This window comes from Channa argus, chromosome 15 (genome assembly GCF_033026475.1).
Source record: "Channa argus isolate prfri chromosome 15, Channa argus male v1.0, whole genome shotgun sequence".
Lineage (NCBI taxonomy): Eukaryota > Metazoa > Chordata > Actinopteri > Anabantiformes > Channidae > Channa > Channa argus.
This window is the reverse complement of record NC_090211.1, coordinates 20671984-20697056: the sequence shown is the minus strand read 5'-3', so window position 1 is coordinate 20697056 and position 25073 is coordinate 20671984. Positions and strand designations below refer to the sequence as shown.

The following is a 25073-nucleotide window of genomic DNA, read 5'->3' as shown; positions in this document are numbered from 1 at the left end:
CAGTTAGTTTTACCTTATGTGCATCTAAGCTTCGTCCCAGTTCTGCTTCGGGTATTTAGACCCTAAAAATGTCAGCCACATAATTAATGCAGTTTTATTTTTTATTTTTTTTATTATTTGTTTTGGTGGGTTTCATTTACTCCAGTTTAGGGGACACAATGTGAAGCCCCTTTGTGACCCTCAGTATCCCAAAACCACTGGAGCATCACAAAACGTTACTAGATCAAAATGTCGAACCTAAATCTGTCCTACAGATGCGCATCAACACAATGGTTCATGGATATTGTTACAGTCACCTGACCTCAAACACAAACCACCTTCTCTCACCTGAGTACTTCGTTAGGGTTGCCTGAGATGGGGGTCTTCTTGTCAGGAGCGCCGTGGCACTCAGACTTCAGCAGGGTATGAGGTCCGCGGTCCATCATCATGGTGGAGGTTGCCATAGTGATGATCGCCACACCATCACGAACACGGGCCTCGAGACCGTAGTCCCACTCGTCGTAGGAGACGGAGAGCAGACCTGGATGGACAAAGCGAGAAGTGGATGGAGTATTTGGGGTTGTACCTTCCAGGGTGCGGGTAGAAAGGTAGCCCCCCCCCCCCCCGATGCACATTCACACGTGTACGTTTTGCTTTGACAATTATGACCCCTCTTACATTTCCCACACAAACACTAAACAGTAAAACAGTTACATCTTAAAAACCACCAAAATAAGCTCCTTCCAGTTACTGGGGGGATGTTTGTGGACCTTTGTCCACAGCTCCCCCAGAGTCGCCGCTGCTGCTTTACCTGGATGATCCCACATACACCAGTAAACTTGCAGCATATTTTGGACTCAAACATTATGGTCAGACTGAGATTTATGAAAGCAGACCTGTGCGTCATGCACGTATTTGGATAAAAACAGCCTAAGAAGCAGCTATTTTTTCGTAGCCCACCCCAAACATTAACATGTCATGCGGCTTAACCTGACCCCAACCCTACTCCAACCCCATGACCACCAGCCACCTCTGCCTTCTCCACTGTGTGTTTCATTCCTGATGTGGGTGTTCGATGCTACATTAAAATTCATGCCTCTAATGCCGGGGTCCTGGAAGCCGTATCAACAGAACACCGGGGAGGCATTTTGTCGAATACGTCAGCCATCATGAAGAAAGGTAGAGTCAATGACAAGATACCAGGATGTCTGTCTAAGGAGGGCTATGAACAGAGAGGAGGGTTAGGAAAAGCAGGCAGAGAAGGACTCAGGACTGCAGGGTAACTAAGGCACTGGAACGACAGCGATGAGCTGGATTGTGTGGGGAAAAGTGAAGAGACACACAGATGGCGAAAACTAAAGCTGAGAGAGACGGGGATAATTGTGTTACAGGCTATACACTGTGTACATGTTTTGAACACACTCCAAAAGACAGAGCACACACTACGTGATGACTCAGAGAGCAGATGAAGAACGCACCCATCCTGCCTGACTAAGCGTCTATCACCTTGCTGTGTTTGTCCATCTGTCTGTCTCTGTTTGTTGGCCTTTGCACTGTCTGTACGTCTGTTTATCTGTCCTTCTGTCTGCTGGGAGCTGTTCTCTTTAAACAATCTGTTTTATGAGCGTTCAGTTGTAGGTGCCCTTCCAACTATCCATCAGCCCGTTCAGCTGTTTGCCAGGACCCCCGTCCTTCCTCCACCCCACTGGGGCTCTCTGCTGTTCATTATCATGGGGCGAGCTGTGAATCCACTGTCAGAGCTCAGTCTTATAAGTTGGTCATTATTTAGTTTGCATTCATCCAGTCATGAAACTGTGGAGGCTCTCAGTCATCTGGGTCAGTCCAGATGGATGTTTCTGTCAAACGTAATGAAACTCCCTCGGACATTACATTGATGAGCACGGGACAGATGTAAGGTCAGGCAACCTTGACCAAAATCTAATCAGTTCATCCTTGAGTACAAATGAATGGGTGTGCCGATTTTGATGACATTCCTGAGATGCAGGAGGCTGGACAAGCAACCTGAAAACCTGAAAATGCCTCCAGCCATGAGTGTCACCAACACACATGTATTAATAAAAAAAAAAAGGGTATTTCTGTGTATTATTTTAATACAGCGAAGACAGTTCCAAATATCTGTGACGCCACAGCCTGAGGATCTTCACTTCAAGAACCAGGTAGCTTTGCTGTCACATCAGAAACATACAGTGGACCTACATGTCTCTCCAGGCCACCGGTAGCATAAACACACACACACTACACCGTTTGAATGGTTTTATCAGCATTTTAGAGCAGGAGTGTGGTTAGTGCATCAGGGAGAAAAGGCACAGGCCTGTTTGGTTGGTTGGTTAGTGCTGCCACCTCCCAGCTAGGTGCTTGTGGGCTCGCGTCCCCGGCCGACCGTGGCCTTTCATCCAAAAACCCTCTATGGTCCCTAGAGGTTGTGCCATAGTCATAGTTGTGTTTTTCCATGGATTTGTGAAACATTATTAATCTACACTAAACACCATCGCACAAGAAGAACAAGAAGAGTCATTTCACCATGGAAAGTGTGGATCTGTGGCCAGACGCTTTGTCTGGTTGGACTAAACATAAATTTACCCGATGTGGCTTGTGAATGTAGCTCTATGGTCCAAACATTCAAGAATTCCGTTGGAATGAATACAACTTATTGACATCTACTACACTAAATATTTTCCCTCCTCAACTCGAGGGTCTAAGGGCAAAGGATGGTCTATGTGTAATAGATTATAAAGGCCTTAAGGCAAATTTGGGATTTGTACAATTGGGCTGTATAAATAATAACCAATTTGATTTCAATTTAAAATACTGTGGTGTAGAGCCAACTGACAGACTCCGTATTTAGCTTCGGCTTCAGTATTATAGCATCATTAAATTACTGTAGCACTGTGTGCATATCTGAGACTGAATCACCTGAAAAGAATCAGCTGCAGAGGGATTTTCTTATTCTAGCCACAATCCACACAATGGTGGCCAGGTGGAAACGAGAAGCCAGAGATAGTTTACATCTGCGCAAAGACTCCGGTAACCGTGGAAACTCTCACCCGCGACCTCCCTCATGACTGGCCAGTAACTGCTCATCCCATTGGTCGCTTCCGCGTTCAGGTCACACACCTTCACGTGAATCACATCAAGCCTTCAAGTGCCTCTCGGTCTTCCATTTAATCGCTCTCTCTCTCTGTCCATCAGTCGCTCTGCATCTATCTGACAGCGTATGACCACATGTCAGCCAGTTCACTACCATGTCAGTGGGCAGAAATAGACAGGCGGCCTGGCAACCTGCCTTACTCTCGGGGCCTCAGAGCTGACAGCTCTGGCCCCCCCAGGACCACATCTAATGTCACACACTGTTGACACTTCCTCAACACTCACTCACTGGCTCCCCTCGCTCGGTGCTTTTTACTCCTTTCACTTTTAGTATTTTTGTTGGAAAGATTCCTCCATAGGAAGATGCGCGTGTTGTGGTGTATGTTTTCTACATCCTGGGAACTGCTGTGTGATGCGGATATATTCATACATCTCTCAGGACATGTTGAAATGTCACAACACAGACATGTCAACAAGCAGTGTTATGGCTGAACAGCTCTGTAGCAGCTTTAAAGTCTTTTCCTGGCCTTTAAAGTAGATGCTGCCGCCGTGTGAAGGCAAAGGCTGTCACAGCTACGCACACACACATAGAAGGAGAATCACAAACGCCGCAGACGCTGAGTATCCACACCCAGGCAAACTGATTGGGGAACGTAACAGAAAAGCACCGTATCGCTGGGTATTTTTGGAAACGGCTTATTGTCAGTGATGTCACATTGGGATTGGGCGGTTATGTTAGCACAGGCTGTGCAGCAGGAGTGTGTAACTCTGATCAGCAAGAATAGAGACAGAAAGGCTGTTAGTAAAAGAGAGAGAGAGAGAGCTGAAGGGGACGAGCAGAAAAGAGGGACAGAATGAGCTCAGAGAGAAAAACCAGACGGCAGCAGACACACACAGATACTGAAGTTATAAAAAAAAAAGAAAAAAACTCCAGGGAACAGAGAGTTGGGAGAGAGTCAGAGGAGGCTCAGAGAGTGAGAGAGAAAATAAAGAGCAGTAAGGAAACAAGGGCATGACATGAGGAGGTAAGGGTAGGAGGAGAGTGGGAGGAAAGACGGTTCCCCAGAGGGCCACTTGAGGACGACATCAGTGGAACAACCCAGGAGACTCTGACTACGTGTGGTCAGTAAGCGAATTAGCCCCACAGCTAGCAGGCACCTTCTGCTGAACCCTGACCCGCTGGTTCCTCCCAGAGCACGGACAACCACCACACTATCAGTCACAGCTTGCAAACTGGTGTCGTCGGCCACATCTGGAGGATTCGTGTGGCTTCTCTGATGTTTAGGATGAAACCCAGACATAAAGGGTTGTTCTGCAGCTGAATGCTTGATGTCTGCCAGTATGCAGCCAGAACCAACTTTACTCTGGTTACAAGAGCCAACAGGGGGACGTGTCTCTTTTTATTGATAGAAATGACCATTTTCTCATAATTGCAAAATGCCCCAGAATTCATCACTTTTGGAAACTTCTCATACAGGCCTCTCATCATCTTTACCTGGCACCTGGCACTTCACCTTCTTAACGATTTCTCTGAACTCTTACTCACAGCAGGGACACTAAGTTATGGCCGGCTGGCATGTCGGCTGCAAAAAAAAAAACTAGTGGCCCAAGTTTGGCTGTCCCCGCAAAATCTTATATCAAAGCACTGGCTCCACACTCCTCTCGACATCGTGTTCCACAAACTGTCAGCGGCCGCGATCGATGCAGCTTCCACAACCACCATCGGTCTTTGGAGGGAAAATCAGAGGGAGTAAAAAACGTTTGTTTTACCTGTTTTATCATTTTTAAATTGTATTTATTTATTTCCGGTCCCGTGGACAGAGGGTGGGGGGATGTTTCCATGAATTGTGAAGTCGCGGGCGGCGACTGTGGAGCGGTCAGCGCTGGCACCTCACAGTTAGAAGGTCGCGGGAACTGTTGTCGCCAAGCGGTACAATTTTCCTCTGGGTGCACGAATACAAACCACCAGCTCGTACGAGAAAAACACGAAAAACACTGCAAACATACGAAATTGCAAGATTTCTTGGAAACAAAACACCATCACAGTTGACTGACGACAGAATCTAAAGTACCACGACGTATTGTTTAAGTTGGACTATAGCAGCAGTTTGAGCGCCATGTTTGTCGGCGTATTCAGCGTACTACTCATCGAACATTTAATGAGTGGATGACATTTAGCCGACTATCTGTCATTATGTCCCATATGATTAATGCCATGATAATTTAGTATCAACTGAAAGAGGTTTGTTTATGTCCATCAACACAGCCGCTCCGCCAGCTCCACTTCGCAATCATCCAAGCAGTACATGAGCTAGTCACAATTATCTCTGTGGCAACATAAATCAAGAGGGAAGTTGTTGTGTGATTTACATAACTGATACGGTGATATATCAAACTTTATAGAGTGGAACCCTAATTTGAAACAAGCAACAAACACACACACACACACACACACACACACACACACACAATCAGAGTTTTGTTCACACTGGTAAGTAAACACTCCCGTCCTTCATCATATGAGCTACACACAAAAGCACAAACACACAACCTATTTGATTACACTCAACCATTATTTTCTCATGCAAATTAAACCATGAACCAGTCGCACATTTCACAGCCAAATGCACACTGACATCACACACACACACATCTAACTCCCATTCAGACTAAATCATCCAGGGATGCCAATAAGGGGAGCAGAGGTGAAAAGTTTGAGTTACGGTGCTTTGAGCGGTGCAGCAGTCCCAGGCTCCACCTGGCAGCTGTTTCCCAGAAACTGCTTAGGACAGACAGCGGAGTATCCACAACACGAATACAGAGACGTTATGAAAAGGTCCCTTAGTTCTCACACAGTTGAAGGTTTGATTCCCACTGTGAGGTGGCCTTTCTGAAAGTGTGTGTCCGCCCCCAAGGGCTGAAAGGCGTGTTACATGAGGCGGTCTGACAGATTGCGTGAGCAGGTTGAGTGCACCCCAACTCAGATGTTCCACATTTGACCTTCAAAGGTTAGAATGACCTCCAGTAGTGCTGTGTGTGTGCTCCCTCACTTCTTCTTATTAGAAAAGGTCAGTTTTCTTCAGGAACAAAATCCAAATAGCAGAGTGATAGAATACTATTTAGGCTCAGTGTTAATTCTGTGGAGTCAATCACATCGACTGAAAGACCTCAAGGTCTTGTCACCACTTGGATGAGTTTAACCGTAACAATGGTCACGGATGAACAGTTCTGCGCTGCATCACTGTCACTGAAAGTACTAAACCGAGCATCGACATCACCACACGGGACCAAACCCTAACAACAGTAGCAACACAAGACTGAAATGTTTACAATACTGAAACATGTTGCCGCATTATTAAGATTTATTTCAGAAATATCTACATTATGAATCATTATTGTCTCCTGTACCTTCTGTACTATTAAAACGAATGTGCTAGAAAATTAAAGTCTAAAAACGAGGTGAAGAGTGGGGCTTTGTAGATGTGGAGATATTTTTCATGTAATTTAGTTCCGTTTATTTGTCCATAAAGACAGGATATAGAAATAAAAACAGTCACAAAAGGACAAAACAAATAGCACTGGAGACGTCCTAAACTAGATCCTTGCAGTGAACAGTGTTGGAAGCCTGATCATTAACTAACACACTGCTCGCTCTCACCCATTCATGTAGCTGCTCAACAACTTCATACAAACCCTATAGTTTCAGTTTAACTGACAAAGAATCATCACCTGTGCAGATCTGTTAAACATCCTTTTTTAATTTCATGCTAATGCTCATGTAAAATGTTTCTTTCAATTAAGTGCTTGAGGGTTGTTGTATAAAGTCCTTTTTACAGATTTGTTGAGAAAAAAGTTAAATATGTGACGATAATTTGTCATTTCTGGGGTCACCAGATTTAATTAAGGGCACAATTTTAGTCTTTTCGAAGTCTTTAGAAACTACAAGTGTTGGAATGACTGGATTAAGTGATGTGTGAGATATAATGTTTTAGAGAAGAATGATCTTAATATATGGTTTCAGTTTCTTAATTCGTGAGTGTGTGCAAACATCGATTCTTTCACCTCAGGTCAAAAAGCTAAGAGTCTAAATCCCAAGTCAGGCGTAATTCTAATACATGTGGTGAGAAAGAGAAAATGACCGGCTACGGTGGGTTAGAGTGGAGAGGACTTAAAAAATGAACTTCTGCTGTAATGTTAAAGGTTGGGAACTGTTTCACGTTGTGGAACAAAGTTTGGTGCCAATGGCTACGAGCTCACACGGTGCAGTGTCAGTGTAAATCTGTTTTTTCTTTGGGAGGTTTCCTTTTCTTAAGACAGTTTAAATTCCTTCATCATTACTTTTAATGTTAGCGCAGTTTTACCCCACACCAGTTCATTTTGAGATGTTTCCTACCTCAGAAATGCACGGACGCGTCAAAACTGCCCATAATTCACCTGGAAACAACCTCAGCCCCGATGGGGCTGAATAAAGTATGGTGAAGGAGAAGTGTGTGACGTGCTGTAATATTGATCTGCTCCTCATCGTGTGTGTTATGGACCATATGTGACTGAGTGTTACACTGTCGGTGACCTAACAGCAGCAGGTATCATAGTTTTTCAAGTGAAGATCAGTGATCGATGGTTTACATGGGATTCGTGTCTTTCTGGCTGCTCACTGCTACAACACAGTAAACTGACTGCGACATATTAGTTACTCTGCTCAAAAGTCAGCAACACTAAGGAGAAGATCACCAAGCTGGCAACAGCAGTTCCCCAAAACATCTTTACAGCGCGGATGAATTATAAGAGCCGGATGCAGAAATTGCTCACCTGAGATGTCAAACGACCAAAAATAGCTTCGAGTTGTGTGAAATACAAACTGGATCCTACTTCCCACTCTGCTCCCCAACACTGTTGTCCTACCTGTGGGGTATTCGGCAGGCACCACATCGGTGTCTCCAGCCACCAGCGAGGGCACGATCCACGTGTAGCCGTAGCCGGTGATCCCGACAGAGTGGGACACCTGGAAGATGGTGTTGGCCTCCTCTTTCGTGCAGTAGAGAAGAATGACGGGGCTCTGGAGCTTCTTGAGCTGGTTCTGGATCTTTGAATCTCCGTCATCTACAGACATGTCAAGTAGCAAGACTTCCTCCAGCTCCCAGCCAACAAAGCTGTTCTCGATGGTGCTACGGATCTGAACAGGACAGAGGAAGAAGAAGATTTTTTATTCATTCATTCATTTGTGCAATTTATCGATACGTTTTTATTACATTATATGTTACATACACGCTGCATTAGTGTGAGAGGATGAAGCTGTTCCTCAGCTTGTCTCCAATCAGCATCATATAAATATTTCTATCGCAGCTGAGTCTGTGGTTTTTTTCCCTTTACAGTCTGATTACTAGTGCATGTTGTCTCAGATGAGAGTGGTTACCTTGGTGACAAAGTCCTGGTAGCCCGGGTAGTACGTGGTAACGATGGAGAAGATGTACCAGTCGTACTCCTCCATGATGTTCAGCATGACCGAGGCCTGCTGCTCGATGGAGGGGCCGAACTGAAAGAACATGGAGTGGTCATCCTGAAAACGACACACACACACAGAGAGAGGAAACAGAGCGTAAATGGTTATGTAACATGAACTTTCATTTAGTTGGCTTCACACACACTGAGGAAAACAGCTACTACTTAAAGGACGGCGCCGTGGTTTTGTAACATTATTGGTGCGAACATTAATTTAGCCGCCTTATTCTCTCGTGTGCAGAGGAGGGAGGCGAGAGGACACCAGCGGGCTTGTAATCATACCGGCCATGATTTTCATCAGTTGCCTTTATGAGGCCTTTAATGAGTTTGTACACGGGGGGGGGTTGGGGGGTGGGGGGGGGTGGCTGCAGCTAATTCTGGGAACTGCTGTCCCTAATCTCATTGATCATTTTCACCAATTTGTTTTATTACAACCGTGCGAAAAGTGTGTTGTGTAACCTGGTTGCTACATAGGAGGCATTAAACATACTGAAAGTGGCTCACAGATACACTGATTCCCTTCCTTACAAGAGGCTCAATGTCAATGCGAGACAGGCAGAATGTACAGGACGGCCAGAGACAGCCGGTCCAATAAACATCGCTCACAGGCTGATGTCCAAGACTGCGTCTTGCCACTGGTGTTGAAATGGAATATTGAACTGGACAGAAGAAGAGGAGGAGGTGAGAAATGTTGGTCTAGACAAGTCTGTGCAGCTCTGCAACATGAGCTAGTTCCTGTGCATGTGTGTGTGTGTGTGAGAGTGTGTGAGTGAGTCAGTCTGTGAGAGTCCAGTCCTGTGTGCACAAAGTACAGTAGTGTGTTCATGCTCCCACCTCATGTTTCTACTGGGGCAAATGATATGAATAAGACTGATTTTAGTGTGTGTGTGTGTGTGTGTGAGAGAGATGACGACCAGGCAGACGGGGGCTGAAATCTCTCTGTGCTTCACACTCCACATCAAAGGCCAACCTGCCCCCCTCCTTGGGGATGCGCTCGGGTTGATCAGTTACCTTGTTTCTGCATTAATGAGATCAGGGCTGTAGCGATGAGGTGGCGTGTCAAAGAGTGTACGCGAGTGCGACGCGCTGCGTGCGTGAGGCTGAAAACATGTCGTGAAATATAAAAAAACCGCGTGCGTCCAATGCAGTTTAATGCAGAGGCTGTGTTTCCAAAATCATGAAATAATGATGTGCACGCTGATGTTGGAGTCGTGTTTCTTCAGCCAACTTGAATCCTCAACTTTCTCTTCTCTTCTCTGCCCCCTTCATCCATCTCTCTCCATCTCGTCTCTCGCTCTGCCGTCCCCATTTATACCAGTGGAATTACTGCCAGGGCACAGTTATAATTGAATTTCCAGACTCGTGCACTGCCGCTCCCCCTTTTTTTTTCATCCTCTGTGCAGCCCCCCACCACCCAGTTTCCTCTGGCTGTCTCAGTCTTCTTTTTAAGAGCCGTATTAATGTGCTGTCCAACACACTCGTTCGAAGCGGGTCTGCAGATTTTTCATCACATGCTAAAAGAGGAGCGACATGGACGCAAAGAGTTAGAAGTTCTCTTCATTTCCATGTGGCCACATTTTCACCTCTGTGGGCGTGAGGTGATCAGTTAGCGACTATTAAGAATCCCACGGGGTGCAACGAGCCGGCGGGGCTCTGAATACACTTCCGAGCCCAGTGGGTCCGTGTCGCCTTTGTGGATCCACAGCTGACGTCAGAGCTGGCTACTGTACACTGATAACGATACACTGCACAATGCACCGGGATGAATGGCCGGTGGAGGCAGCGATGGAGAGATAAGGCGAGAGCTCCAAAGAAGAGCAGATAAAACCTCGGACCAGAGGGAGCAGAAAACAGAGAGGCACTAAAGGGAAGGGAAAAGTAAAAAGGAATGAATAGAATAAAGAATAGAGACGTCCAAAAAAGCAGCGCGGATGTAGCTGAGATTTGAAGTGTGCAGAGGGACAGACGCCGAAGACAATGTGGTGACAATAGGATGGTTGGAGAGGGAGAGGACAGGCCGGTAGACAGGCTCTGATCCGGGGGGTGGTGGCGGGGGGAAGTGTGTGTGTGTGTGTGTGAGGCAGGCAGCCAGCCATTTAGGCAAGAGGAGGCTAAGCCTGAGTTGTTCAACCACAGAGGACGGCTGCTGTCAGAGAAAAGAAGAGAGAGAGAAGGGACATGTGCGTCCTCCATGTGAAGCCGGTGCAAGTTTGTGTGTGTTTGGATCCAGTGTGTGTGCAGCCGATGTGACTTCACCGATGCATATGCTCGTGTTTGTGGCTCTACTGGTGCCCGTGTCGGGTCTCAGCTCTCTGCTATAGACATGTGTGTTTATTCCGTGGTTGATGGAGCTCGGTCTGTCAGAGTCGTCTGCTCTGCCCCACAGCCTCTAAATGAGTGAGCTGCAGCACTTATTTGACTTGGAGAGTCAATAACTCAGGTATTTCAATTACACACGCAGGGACACATCAGTGGCTGCAAAAGAAATAGACCCGCGTCCAACACACACACACACACACACAGAATGACAAACCAACGCTCGGGCGTTGCTTCAGCCTCACGCACTCTTCACACGCTCAGTGCGACACATCGAAGCACCATGAGACACGCTGCTCAAACAGTCCACGCATCACTGGCTGCCAGAGAATATGACACAGTGCATCATTGTTTTAGCTGGAGGAACCGTGTTCTGTCTGCGTCTTCACGGTGACTGACAAAGACCCGTTTTAATCCAGCTTCACTGTGACACCAGAGAAACACACACCTGTGTATTTTTTAATTACATTATTAGGAAGCAATTTTTGTTACGTGTCCATTAAAGTTTATTGTTTGATTTGTTTGTACTGATGCAAGTTCACAAGATTTTACTGATCACATCTTTATCTCTTACCTGGTTTCTCACATTCCTGAACCACTGCATTAATGATCCTCCACACTTTTACTACACTACAGTTAGTCTGCACATAAGGTGGATTGTTAATGCAAAATATATGTAAAATATTTTAGAAATTAATGCAATACTACATCAGTACGTTTACATTTGACACAAAGGATATTTTGACGATAATCCGTTGGACTTATTTATTTAGGACCTAAACATTTTAGTTTCCTGAAGAAGCTTTATTCATGAGGCAATCGTGAAACACATCTGGACTAGATCAAGTGTTTAAAATATAAAAATAACCCTTTTTGCACTTTTATGCTTGAAGTACAAAAATTTGAAGTGGTACTCGTTGGGTTTCCATTTTTTAAACGAGCTCGTTGTTTTTGTGTCATGTCCTCTGAATACCTGCATTGTTCAGAGTGGATCTTAGCTTTCATGCTGTGTGGTTACAGTTTCCTGCAGAGAAGATACGAAATCCAGAAACTACCGTAGAAAATGTCTGAGAAAGTGGAACAAGTTCATCCTAATTAGCCCATAAACAGAACTCTGCTTTCGTTCTCTTAGAAATAATATTGATCTGAGGATGTTAATGAACCCGGTGTGCACGATATAACATTTAGTCGTTTTTTTGTGAGGAAGGAACGATGAAGCACAGGCAGAGAGGAGCAGTGCGAAGAGAGCAAAAGATAGAAAGGTAACGCGAGTCAGAGAGAGCTGCTGGTGTCTGTTGCTGGGGGGGTTTTGGCAACGCATATTTCTATCCTGCCTATAAAGGTTCCTTTGAACTTGAGCAAGGAGGGTTGCTATTGACCGCTGTTGCACTGCCTGATGGAAAAGAGAAGCCGGGCAGAGAGAGAGAGAGACGGAGGGATGAAAAAAGAGGGCAGGAGTGGGAGGTGAGGCGAGAGGAAGGGGCAACAGCTGGCCCTCGCTTGAATATAGTGAATTTTGAAGACAGTGGGCAGGAGATATATACTCAGCACAGCCACAGGCGCCCACCCACCCACTCACACACACACACACACACGCACGCTCAAGTGCTGAAGCTCATTCATTCCTGATAGAGCCTGGCAGCACAAGCCGCCGTCACCACGTGTGCTGAAATTACGTATTGATGACGAGCCCTCCCCCCCCTCTCTGCTGCCCCTTCCTCTCTCTGTCACTTCACACACACACACACACACACACACACTTATCTCTACCTTAATTAAACCTCCTCTCACTCTGCAGCTCTCTTCTCCCCCCTCTCTACTTCGCTCTTCTCGTGCCTCATCATCACATTCCTTATCACGGACGCCTACTTATCTTTAATCAAACACACACAGGCTTAATTAGCTTGTACATTTGTCCGACCATCATCTAATTAAGAGTGACCTGATTTTAAGCACTTTTTGAACCTTAAGGTTAAAAAAATCTCCCAAAAAAAGAAAAAAAAAATCGCACTGCTCATTAAAACGTGATTTCGACTGCAGTGAATGTGGCCTGTCGAAGCCAACTTGCTCTTCGAGTCACTTAAAGACAGAAATGCAAATCGAGCTGCAAGGAAGACACACAGGTTAGGACACTGCCCCGTCTTAACACATTCAGACAGTGTCCCAATGAAATTTAATATCACACGGGCACCAACGCACAGATTGTTTCTCTCTGGCCCATTTCTGCTCTATGTTTAGCAGATGACCCACCGAGGGGCCTCTGCAGTCTGATGCTTTTCCTGCTGTGGCTCCTCTTTGTCCCCTGGTCCTTTCTCCGTGTCTGTCTGTGTCTCGTGCAGACGTAACAGGGTGAGTCTACAAATCATATTAATGTGCTTCAGCCTATGTATTTGTCTACGGCTGGGTCGGTCACAGTGATGAATAAGGCAGGACGCACGGTAAAGCCACGTATGACTGAAGTTTGTAGAATATTAAAGATCAGAGACTCAGACTCAGACATATCAGACAGAGGGTAAACGTTTAAAAACCTACAATCATCAATTTTTTAAACATCTCTTTCAAAATGCATCAACCTAATCCCGATAAATGTCAGAACAACAAAACTCATAAGCTGTACGTTTTATGCAGCATCTAGAGAAACACTAAGTCACCACTTTGGGTCATGTGATCTACTGCTGTCAGAATTAACTTTTGTTTGCATAAAAGTGGAAGCTTTTGCTTTGAATCATAATTAAACAGGAATATCTGCTCGCGGCATCATTAAATTAACTTTATTATCATTTTGACCATATTTTCTATCCACAAATTTGCACAGCCACGTCTTTCTGAGCTGATTGTGTAGGTTATCAAACGCTCCCACGGAAAAGCTCATTTCACCTAAAGGATGCATTCGCTGACTTTTCCTCTCACGGTTGTAGTTTGGGTTGTACATGTTCCCATTGACTTCCCTTTATCAAAACATCTCTCCACTTGTAGCTGAAATTGCCTCCAGATGACATCACTTGTAGGAAACTTCAGTTCAACTGCTTTTCCAGAGCTTCTCCATCATCTGAACTCCTAATGATGGACATACTCCTCTGGATGATGTCATCTGGAGAAACCTTTTAGCTAGAGTTGAAGAAATATTTTAATATAGGGAATTTAGAGGGATGTTTAACTAAACTGAAGCTATAGAATCCACGCTGAAAAGTTGCCCTTTAAATGTTAGTGTGTAATTAAATTGATTTATATTTATTACAGATTTATTACGGTCCCTCTGGAGTCGTACTCACAGGAGACAATCAGCCTACTTGTCTTTTAATTCACTGTGCACCTGTAAAATCCAGTACTTTACTTAGTTATCAACAATATGCCCTTATTACTAGTTTCCATTAAGTTAGAGGTGAAGGTGAACAAACTCTGTTACTTATGTTTTTAGTGACATTAACCTAAAACACTCAAGTACAGTAGCAACAAATGAGACGACGACACCACTGCAACGGTTGGAGGCAGTAATTCACAAAAAAGTGCTTCGTCTGCCAGGACGACAAAAACTCGTAGGTAAAGCTTCCTGGTGACATTCATAAACCACTGACTTTCTTTCTGCCCTTGGAAAATCCTCTGCTGGCATTTGTGAAGGACGGAGGGAGGATTACATTTTTCCAAAGTGCATTATGGAACAACTAAATGACTCTACAGCTCTAAAGCTGTAGGAAATGTCACAATACTTAAGGAAGTAAGAATAATACATTAATTGAAAGACAGCAATCAGTGCTCTCATCTTCAAATGACTTGGTTCATATCAAGTTAGGTGACACCTAAAGTCAATTGTTTTTCTTGTGTAAAATAAATTGCAAGCGCTCTAGACTTAATAAGCATTAGCATAAGTAGAAATACACGTCCTAGTCCTAACTTAACTAATTAACTAATTAGTTAGTTAACTAATTAGAATTTACAGTGTAGTAAAGATTCTTTTACTGTTGAAGATCCACTATGATAAGTCGACTAGCAAGTAGCAACCACATCCATATGCTGGAATCATATTTTCTGAAAACATTAGAACCACCTCTTAATAAAACGCACTCCAGTATAATGAGTCAGTTAAATAATAAGCACATAGAAGAATATTAACATCTCTGACAAAAACAACTTAAATACTGAGGAATTAATGGCAGAGCTGATGTATTGGATGGTATTAAAGTGTACAGGTGTACCTAATAAAGTGGCCGATCAGCGTATAGTTCCATTAATCACATCAGTATCATGGTAAATTTATATTCACTTTCTATATCTTATATCTTCTAATGTGTCTTTACTATTTGTTTAGCTCCATTTGTGCCGGACATCAGTCAACAAAAGTTTCCTTAACGAGCTTCCAGCCAGTGTCACCTGATCCTGCTCCACCTGAGTCCAGTTCTTCTGTTATGTCCTCACTTACACAAAGTGAGGACATAACAGAAGAACAGAAGTTCCAGCCTTCTTGCCCATTTCCCCCCGTGGTGCCAATGTGGATTAGTTCTGGGTTTTGGGATGCATGTCTGGATACTTGGGCCTTGTCTCCTTAAGGTGTCAATCAAAAAGAAAAGTCATCTAATCTATTTATCAGGTCATAATATTCAACTACCGATTTACTGATTTTACACGTTTTTGTTTTGAATTGTTATTCTCCCCACTACAAATGTGTGTATTCCCCTTCTAGTGCCCTGATCTCTGAGCCGGGTCAGGACCACACTCACGAAGCATTGGAAACATTTTCCTCAGTAAGAAGACAGAGAGGCTGAGAGAGAAAGCAAGGACAGTGAGGACGCTGAGGTTTAACATGACCAGAGACTGTCCCCAGGCACTGGCGCAGGGAGCATGTAGTCAGACATCTTTCTTACGGTCTCTTGCTCCAAGCTGGGCGGGGGAGGGGGGACGAGGTGGAAGAGCAAGAAGTGTTGTGGATGGACAGGAAGGGAGGGTGGTGCCGGGTGGTAATGAGGGATGTTATTAATTGTTTATTCCCTCTCCACTCTCTTCGTCTGTCTTCAGTTATCTCAGCCCCTCCCCTCATATCTCCTGTTTTCAGTCTCCTCCCCTGCTCCCTCCCCCTTCTCTAACTCCTATGCCCCCCCCTTCCCATCTTTCACCGATCTAACTTTTCCCTCCCTTCTCGCCTCCTCAGCCTCCCCTGCTAAGTCTCTCTCTGCTCTCCTTCTGTTGCTCTCTTCCTCTTTCCCTCCTTGTCTTCGTGTAGCATGCATCCCAGGATGCACCTGGGCTGTGCTGTCAGCTGTAGGCCCAGAGCCATCGTCATGCTGGGCCTGTTTCTCACCACCACACACACAAACACACCCATATTAAACAATCAGGGTTTGTTCACCTCGCCTCACCCCCACAAGGTCAGCGTTTACCCTTAAGACTGACTTTCAGCTCGTTCACACTGGAATCGTGAAACCGCCCGACGCTCAGAGTGAGGAGAAGAGGAACACGGCTGATTTGTGCTTCTGTGTTCCTTTCCTGGCAACGCGATAAAGGCTCGCTCTCAGTCACTGTCAGCGGTGAGACCACCCTCTCTATCTCCATCCCGCCTCCTCTTTCCACCGCCTTCCCTCCAATCCCATCCCTCTCTATTTATCTCCACTGCTCTCTCTTCCCATCCCTGTTCTCTCTGCATCTCATAAACGGCGACGGCAGAATAAGCCTCGAGTCCCCGTCGTCCGACACCTCGCGACGCAGGAGTGCAGAGGTCGCATTGAAAGGTGAAATAAATGCTCAGAATCAGTGGAATGAGGTGAGAAAGTTCTGTCATCTGTGATGCCGGCAGGACCCCCCCTCACCTCTGAGGACTCCTCACATTCACAAAACTCTCATTCAGACCTGCTTTATTGTGGCGTGACGGTGGCAGAGGGCCGTCTCCACAACAGAACATGTTACAAGTGGGGCTAAGAAAATCAGCCAATCGGGATGCTCCCCCCCTCCCACCTCCCTCACTCGTTCCCTCCAACCCTGTTTTTGGTTCGTAACGCCTTCAAACCCTCCTCCGCTTCACACTCCTCCTTCCCAGCCTGCTAAGATGCTAACGCAGAGAGACGCTCCCTCATTATGTCACCTTCAGATTTCTTCTTTGCTGCACACTTACCTACAGTCTGTGCACGTAAAAAGCAAAGTGCAGCCAGTGAAGCTTTAAAAAAAATACAAAAAAAGAGAGAGAGAGAGACGTGAGTGCAGAGTTGCATGTAGTAGAGATGTGAGAGGTTGTTTAGCTTGAGGACAGATGGAGTCAAAACTAGCTGCTGGACTTATGAATACTTCAGAGTGTATCATGTCCACACCGGGACCCTGCAGCTCTCTGTTCCTCTCATTTGCTGTATTGACATGACCACACTGTAATTAAACCAACACTCGTCTCCAACCCCCTTTGTATTATTTACATTCTGTAATCGCTCCTCAAAGTTTGTGAACCCTTTGTGCATAAATGACAAAAACACACTTTTACTAAGTAAAAGGATCTAGTTCCAAAAAGCTGTGTGTGGCAAAACTATGTGAACCTCTAGGGTGATCAAGTCCCACGAAGGGGAAAATAGAGTCAGGTGTTTTAATCTGCTGCCTTATTTAAAGAACACACACAGACACACGGGTACGTAAAGTGTGTCGTAGCTCCAACAGAAGAGATTTCTGAAGACCTTGGGTCAGCAGTCACTATGAAGTGGACCACGGTCCAGACCGGACTCAAAGTCCACTTATCATCGAGTTTTTAATTTGGTTATGGCAGAGAAACCTGCACATCAAGTGTGTGTGTGTGTGTGTGTGTGAATGGGTGAATGGGAATCCACATTGTACAGCGCTTGTGCTAAACGGTGGAAGGACGACTTTTAATCGGGAAAGGACTGAGGCGTACGTGTTGAAACTCGAAACCACTGTCTCTCATCCTCTCTGAGATGGTGGCAGTGGTTTAAAGTGGGAAACGCCACTAAACATTGCCCCATAAATTCAGCAATTGCTTTTACTTTCATTAACTATCGTAAAAACCCCTGTGGAGTCCAGAGAATTCACAGAAAATAATTATTGTTGAAATGGCATTGAATTATAACTTTGTTCGCTTGATTTGAGTCGTTGACCTCAAGCTGTGCAGATGTTGATACAATGACAATCCTAATTCAATATATATACATTAAATGTAATGTATAACCAAATTACACTGCAACCTAAACCAGGTGATGCTGGGGACCTGAACACGAGGAACTTTTGTCCATCCGGACCTCCGTAAATCATAATTGACTACACCTGCCTTGGAAGAAGGATTGCAGACGCTCACCAGGCTGGAAAAAGTTACACAAGTCTTTAATGGTAAATGGTAAATGGTCTGCACTTAAATAGCGCTTTTCTTTTTGTGAAGCGTTTGGACTGTGCAGTCGACTGTCAGGCAGATCTAGTACAAGTACAGAACACTGAACATTACTGTTCGCCTGTCTAGGAGTGTGAAGAGTGCGACTGAGAAATTTCACTAACTCCACTAAGTCCACTATCAGGACAACACTGAACTACAGTGGTGAACTGTCAGACTTACGAGGTGGAGGCCACTACTGTCCAGAAAGACCATCTACAGCTAATCTGGACCATGTGGATACACCAGAAGGCTGTTGGACACGTTTTCTGTGGACTGATTAGACCAAAGCGTTGGTGCCGTATTCCAGCCTAAGAACGTTGTCTCATCTGTGAAACAGGACAGTTAAAGTGCCGTGATTTAGTCCTGCTTTGCTGCCTCTGGACCAGGGCAGCTTGACGTCATTGCTGACACGATGAATTCTGAGTTGCACAACAGTATCCACACAATTCATTCTACCAAAAAAAAGGCTAAAGGAGCAAAAGCCGTGATCTTTTGGGCTGGACCAGTCAAAGTCCTGACTGAAATCCAGTAGAAATGCTGTGGAAAGACATGGACTAACATCTGTGCACGCTGAGGTGCAGGGCTGAGAAACATACAGAACTAATCATGATTGAATCCTTGTCCACAATTCTGCCTCCTGCGTGTAATTTAGATCCCTTCATCTGGACAAAACCTTTATCGTTTTGTTGTCATATTTAGGCGGAAAAACTGAAAAGTCCCAAACTTTCGAGCATCACTGCACCCACAGCGGATTCAAACTCCCTACACGTGATGATGCCGCATGTAATCCAGCATCAGCACTAATGTCCTATCGAATAAAACACGGAGCGACTTGTTTTATTGTAAAGAAGTCACAGGAAACGAGGTATCGCTTAAATCTTGCAGCGCCGGCCACAATCCAAAATGTGGGAAACACATTTGTAATTTTTGCGAGTTTACTGCAGGAATGGAACAAGAAGGAGCAGCTACTTTGAATTTTTTTTTTTTAAATAAATGTTCAAATAAACTGAGAAAAAAAAAAGAAATAATAAAAACTGAAAAGAGGATCAGGTTTTGAAGGAGCTGCTTTTCCCCTTGGCTGCGACGCTTCTAACGCAATGTAAATATTACATTTCCTTTTGGTTGGAGACTGTGTATTTGAGTGTTTTTGAGAGTTTCTGCAAAGATCTTGTGTTATTTTTGGGAGCTGCAGTGCACTTGTGTTTCCGCTGCTAAAAAGCCTAAAAGTTCATAACATTTTTATACATTAGATGTAAAATTGCACATTTCTTTTACTGCGGCTCTGCTTGGTGGCCTACTAAAGGATTTCCCCACTGTAGCAGACTCACTCACTTGGGAATCAAATTGTAAACCTGCATAAAGTCAAAACATTTTTTTTTTTTTAACTCTACGCGTTGGATATTTTGGTGAACAAGCCTGTTGGTCAGAGTGAGGATCCAATTTCATCCACTTGCTCCAGATTGCAGGAAATGTTTCATGCACACAAGATTTAATTAGTGATACACTGTGTTGCTCTCCCTGCTTTCTTCTCCCACCGACGTGCTTTTTCACGCCCCTCTCGCAAAAAGATCAAATAGCTGCACGTCCTCCCCTCTCGCTTTGTCCACGTCCCTCAGAGACGCACGTCTTCACTCTCCCACTGTGGCTGCCAGGGCTTTTTAATCACAGCATCTAAATGGCACAAAATGGCCCATTAAAGTCATCAAGCCGATAAACCAGCAACCAGCAACCTTCAACCCAGCAATTAGGAAGATTTCACACGCACACACACACACACACACACACACACACACACACACACACCTTCCAACCATCCATTATTCTCTTCCTGTGTCTCATGCACATGCTCGCCCTCTCTTTCATCTCTTTCCCTCCTTCCCGTCCACCCGTCCTCTCACCCTCTGCTTCGCACGTGCACGCTCTTGCTCACGTGCACTACCCCCCCCCCACACACACACACACACACCAATCCACTCTCTCTCTCCTCCTCCACCCGCCCCCGAGTCTCCCTCTTTCTCTCCGTCACCACGGTCGCCCCACAACAGGGGCTCACAATCAGTGTCACTATCGATTAACAGATTTCGCACGGCTGGACACGGCTTTTACAAAGGACCAGAAGAAATGAAAAGAAGGAGCGGGCCGAGATAATGGGGGGGGGGGGCAGCGGACAGAAAAGGTTTAGCGCTGTTGTGCTGTGTGTGTCAATAGGCAGTGGATGCAGTGGGCTCACGAGCTCTATACAGCACGAATGTGGGGACATGAAACAGAGGTCGGCCTGCGGTGGCTGCACTGCTGATCCAACCGCGGACCGGTCGGCCAGTAAAGCTCGACTCTGAACCTTTGGCAGAGGGGGGGCGGTGGATGCACAAAAGACTGCATTTGTATAGTGGAAACAGTTTTTCTTTTCCTGCCTGCAAACTTTTTGCTTTGTCTTGCTTTTATTTCACTAGATGCCAGAAGTCGTGTTGGAGGTTTAGTGATTCGACTAAGTTGCCAGAAACTTTTAAGTGTTTTCATTTTATGATCAGCTTAGAAAATGATGCCTCGTTACAGAGCATCGTCACTAAAGCGTCCCCCTGTCCAACCGGAACTTCCCCTCGCCCCTCCACATCTGTCTGATCTCCTCCACATCCCCACCTCCCCCCCCCCCCTTCCCCGCTCTCAGATCTTCCTCTTCCATCCACCTCACTGTGGATCCACCAAGGCTGAAAGCTCTGCTCCCAAACTCTGGAACTCAGTCCCACTGGACATTAGAAACATCTAATCTGTAATTGCATTGTCCTGTCATTGTCTTCCGTCTTTTTGTCTGTTAATTGTACAGTGTCCTTGAGTGTTTTCAAAGTAAAATGCATTATTATTTTATTATTAAAAACCCCAACTTTGTATTAAAGTCATTAGAAGTAGCTCCACCTAAAACATGTTCACGAAATTTAATAATCACCTTCTAAATGTTACCATTTAGTGTTTAAATTCTGTTGCATGGGTTGAGATTAAACCCACAGGTGCAAATACTCATTTTCAAGTCATTTTCATAAGTTGCTAATTCATTATTACATTATTTGCTTCCTGAGAAATGACAGGAGACCATGTGACCTTTTGCACTACAGGCTTTTACTTGCAGCGTAGTGTTTTTACACGTGAATTCCATCAGTCTTCGTAATTGTTGTTTGAAAGCACAGGTCATTTTTTTAAATCATATTTTCAACAACAAACCGAGTAACGTCCATCGAGCTGATTAATTCTGACACTGACGTTTCTAGAACTTTGTTCCTTGAGTCTGACCTGATCCTAAAACACTTCCAAACTGCCTGTGTGTTTCCGAGTCCGGCTCTGCCCCTTACAAGTAAAAATATTCAGTGTGGATTTTCAGCTTTCAAACAGTCTGCGATGAAGAGAAGTCATTCGAACGCAGTGACACATGTGACAACACTAACCATCCGAAACAGTTTGATGAGGACGGTTTGATGAGTGCTGTCGGTTAAAAATAAAAATAAAAGAAGTCGAGCAGCTTACAGCTGAGTTTATAACAAACCTTCTCCAGGCTGATTAACGTCTCAGCTGTGACGTCACATGCACAATCACCTCTGATGTATGGGTTTCCACATCCATAAGCACTGGTTATGATTTCACACCTTGTCAGCCCCCCCCCCCCCCCCCCCCCCCCCATCTCCCCCCCTTCTGCCCGACAGCCAAAGATTACCCACTGGGGAGGTGCGAGCTCCTCTGTGCACGCACACACACACGGATGAGCAGACACATACAGTTCCTGTGCTGCAATATGTGCAGACACGCACATGATGAGTGAGTGTGTGTACAGTACCTGTGTGCATTCAGACCGCACACACACACACACACCTGCTGTAGGACTAAAGCCTGATTTTGGCAGTCACATCCGCTCTCTGCTCGCCTCCCTGCTCGCCGTGTCACTGCACAGAAGTTGATTCCTTCATCTGGAAACCCACACACACACTTACAAATAATATGTAACTCGCACACTCACATTTCCTGTGAATGCCGTCCTGCTGTGCATGTCTATGATGACAGATGTTTAATGGACACACTCACAGTGCAGCGCCGAGCACAACACACTTCGCACCAGAAATAGACTTTTAAATGTTTCTTCTGCCGTAAACATTTATTCAACACTGTTTGTGTGTAGTGTTACCTCCCCTTCGCCTTAACCTCACCCGCTCATTGTTCTCGTCCCTTTTCGGCTTCATCCAGCCAAACAATCTCATTCTTAATTAAAATGCGTTAATTTTGAAAAGATGCTAAGAATAACCGCCAGAAAACGGGATGACTGCAGTTCATGAGCGCGCGCGCACACGCACACACACACACACACACACACACACACACACACACACACAGCATGATATACAACCACTGTACAATCACTGGTTAGGTGTGAGTGGAGCTGTTGTGTACAACTGGGTGAAATACACACCTGTATCCACATGTACACATACACATACTGCTGCTCATCGATAATTCAAGGCCTTATTAAACATGACAGGTGATAATAGGGTCATTAAAGAGGTTAATGAATGTAATTAATTAGCTTTTATTTTTAAATTAACTTTTTTTAGGCAAAGGAAAAAAACACTTGTCTTGTGTAAAATGTGAAATAATTTCTGACGAGCAAGAAAGCAAAACGACTCAAAAATCGAAAACGAGAAACAAAAGTTATCGTGAGGCTGCACGAGCCTAAAATGATCCCAGTTATGCTCAAAGTGAAGTCATGCTGCTTTTAAAAAGCTCAGACAGTTTGCGCTTTGATGTTCGAGTTTTCAAAGCAGAATCAGACAATTGGCCCGAGCTTCAGAGAGGCCGCGACGTTTGTGTCCGAACGGACGGCAGGTGCACTGGCTGCTGAATTTAAAAATCTATTTACAACGTGGAAACGAACCAGCTGAGACGTGAAGAATGACAACCGACACTCACAACATGCTCCAATCGTGTCGTATCATGTTTGTTTCTCCTAAAACATTGAACATCAGTAAAGTCACTAAGGGCATTTTTAGGCTACTGTACTTTATTTGGGAGCTCAGTTCCTTATCTGACTTATCTGTTATATTCACCAGTTACTTTCCACATCAGGATTTGAAATAAAAGCATGTGACGCTGTCTGACGTTCACGAGGGGCCTGACCTCTAGCTTGGGACCCCCCAGAATACTCTAACTGTAAATCAAGATCCTGCTGACCTGCAACAACAGTGTACGGTAAGAAGTACTGTAGGAACTTCCCTTCTACTTGAGTACTTTTACGTGTGTACTCCTCTGCCACAACTGGGGATTATGTAGAAATCAGCTGAATGTGAAATCACCTGCCAAAACCCGCGGCCTGACGCAAAGCTTCCTGCCTCCACATGCGGCTCTTCCTTCTCAGAGGTATTAAATAATCACCTGAGCAGGATTCTCATCAGACTAAAGAGGCAGGTGCTCCATCGCGTCGCCGCCCCGTCGTCCTCCGAGTGACGGACGTCACTTTAAAGCTTTGCTTTATTTGTGTGGCCTGGGCTGTCAATAGGTCAGAGCTCAATTCCTGTCAATCAGGGAGCAGGGGCGGAACGGAGGGAGGAGCAGGAATGTTTGAAGGCGAAAGGAGGAGTCAGGTGGCCGAGTTCTTTTTCTTCCATCTGCACATGCTCATCCCTGCATGTCCATCAGGCCCTGCTGTCTTTTACATTGTTATTTCCAGTTCACACACACACACACACACTCACTGCTCTTCTCATGCTCAACCTTCTGTCCTCACGTGTCCTTAAATGTCCTCTGTCTGTTCCCCTTGTTATCTGAACATTATCCAAACCCATCTGTCCACTTTCTTTTCACCTTATGCCTCCTGCTTCTGATTGGGTCATTTTTCCTTCTTCTGATGCATATTTAAGGTGGAATTCCTGAAGTTATCATCATCATCGTCCAAATGGAGTATAATATATCGTGTGTGAACTTATAAAGTAGACTTCAGCATGTGGATTTTTTTGTCTTTGGCTCATCTTCCAAGTCTTTTCAACCCTGACTGCGCTTTTCTTCTCTCACGCTTTGTCCCTTTGTCTCTCGCCATCTCTCTCTCTGTCCTACTTTTGAACCCAGTTATTCCATCTATCGCTCAGTCCTCCCTCCAGACCCTCACTCTGCCGCTTTCTGTCTCCCTGCCAACCGGCCCCCTTCGTCCCCTCTCCTTCTCCCCCCCCGCCTCTCTCTCTCAATCACTCTCCCTGCATTGCTGTTTCAAATTGCCTGCTTCGGGAGGACGGTACAGTTCCAATAATGCCGAAAGCACTTAGGAGGACATAATCAATCTCGCTCTCACTTTCTCCCCTCCTTCCCTTTCCCTCTGTTTTCTCACCCCATTTTCTATTCCCTCCATATGTGGAGCAGGACTCAAACTCTCTGCCTCTGTTAATGCTCTCCATCTCTGCACTCTGCTCTAATCGGCCATTTTCATTTCAATATTTTATCTCTGCTCTCAAAAAGTGTCTTCAGTTAATGTGAGACATTAAACAGTATACAGTGCAGCCTGGTTATTCGCGGCTCGGGTTTGGCCCCTTTGTTCCATTTCAAATAATAAAGGTTGGTTGCACGTTCATACTACTAGGGAGCAGTATTTTGACACGTCGTTTTTGGAAATGCACGTGCCCGAGAAGGTGACGTGCACACATTTGTGACTCTTGTTCTTCCTCTGATCGACAGATGGTGGCGACAAGATGAGAGGAAACAAATGGGAGTAAGAAGAAAACTGCAAGAAAGATTTAAAGGGAAAAAAATAAAAGGCAAGTGAAACACTAGCAACCACTTGATGTTGACACAGAACATATCA

The 25073-nt window shown here is 45.1% G+C and overlaps 1 protein-coding gene across 5 annotated transcripts in view; it reads right to left on the bottom strand.

Moving 5' to 3' along the window:
- The window catches only part of grin2ba (glutamate receptor, ionotropic, N-methyl D-aspartate 2B, genome duplicate a), a 113726-nt gene that overhangs the window by 40915 nt on the left and 47738 nt on the right, over window positions 1–25073 (bottom strand). For all 5 annotated transcript variants that reach the window (XM_067477482.1, XM_067477480.1, XM_067477484.1 and 2 more), the window contains 3 exons: window positions 8501–8644; window positions 7990–8260; window positions 328–520 (listed from right to left, as the gene is read on the bottom strand). In XM_067477482.1, the coding sequence (XP_067333583.1) occupies window positions 328–520; window positions 7990–8260; window positions 8501–8644 (608 nt within the window). The remainder of the gene's footprint in view (window positions 1–327; window positions 521–7989; window positions 8261–8500; window positions 8645–25073) is intronic.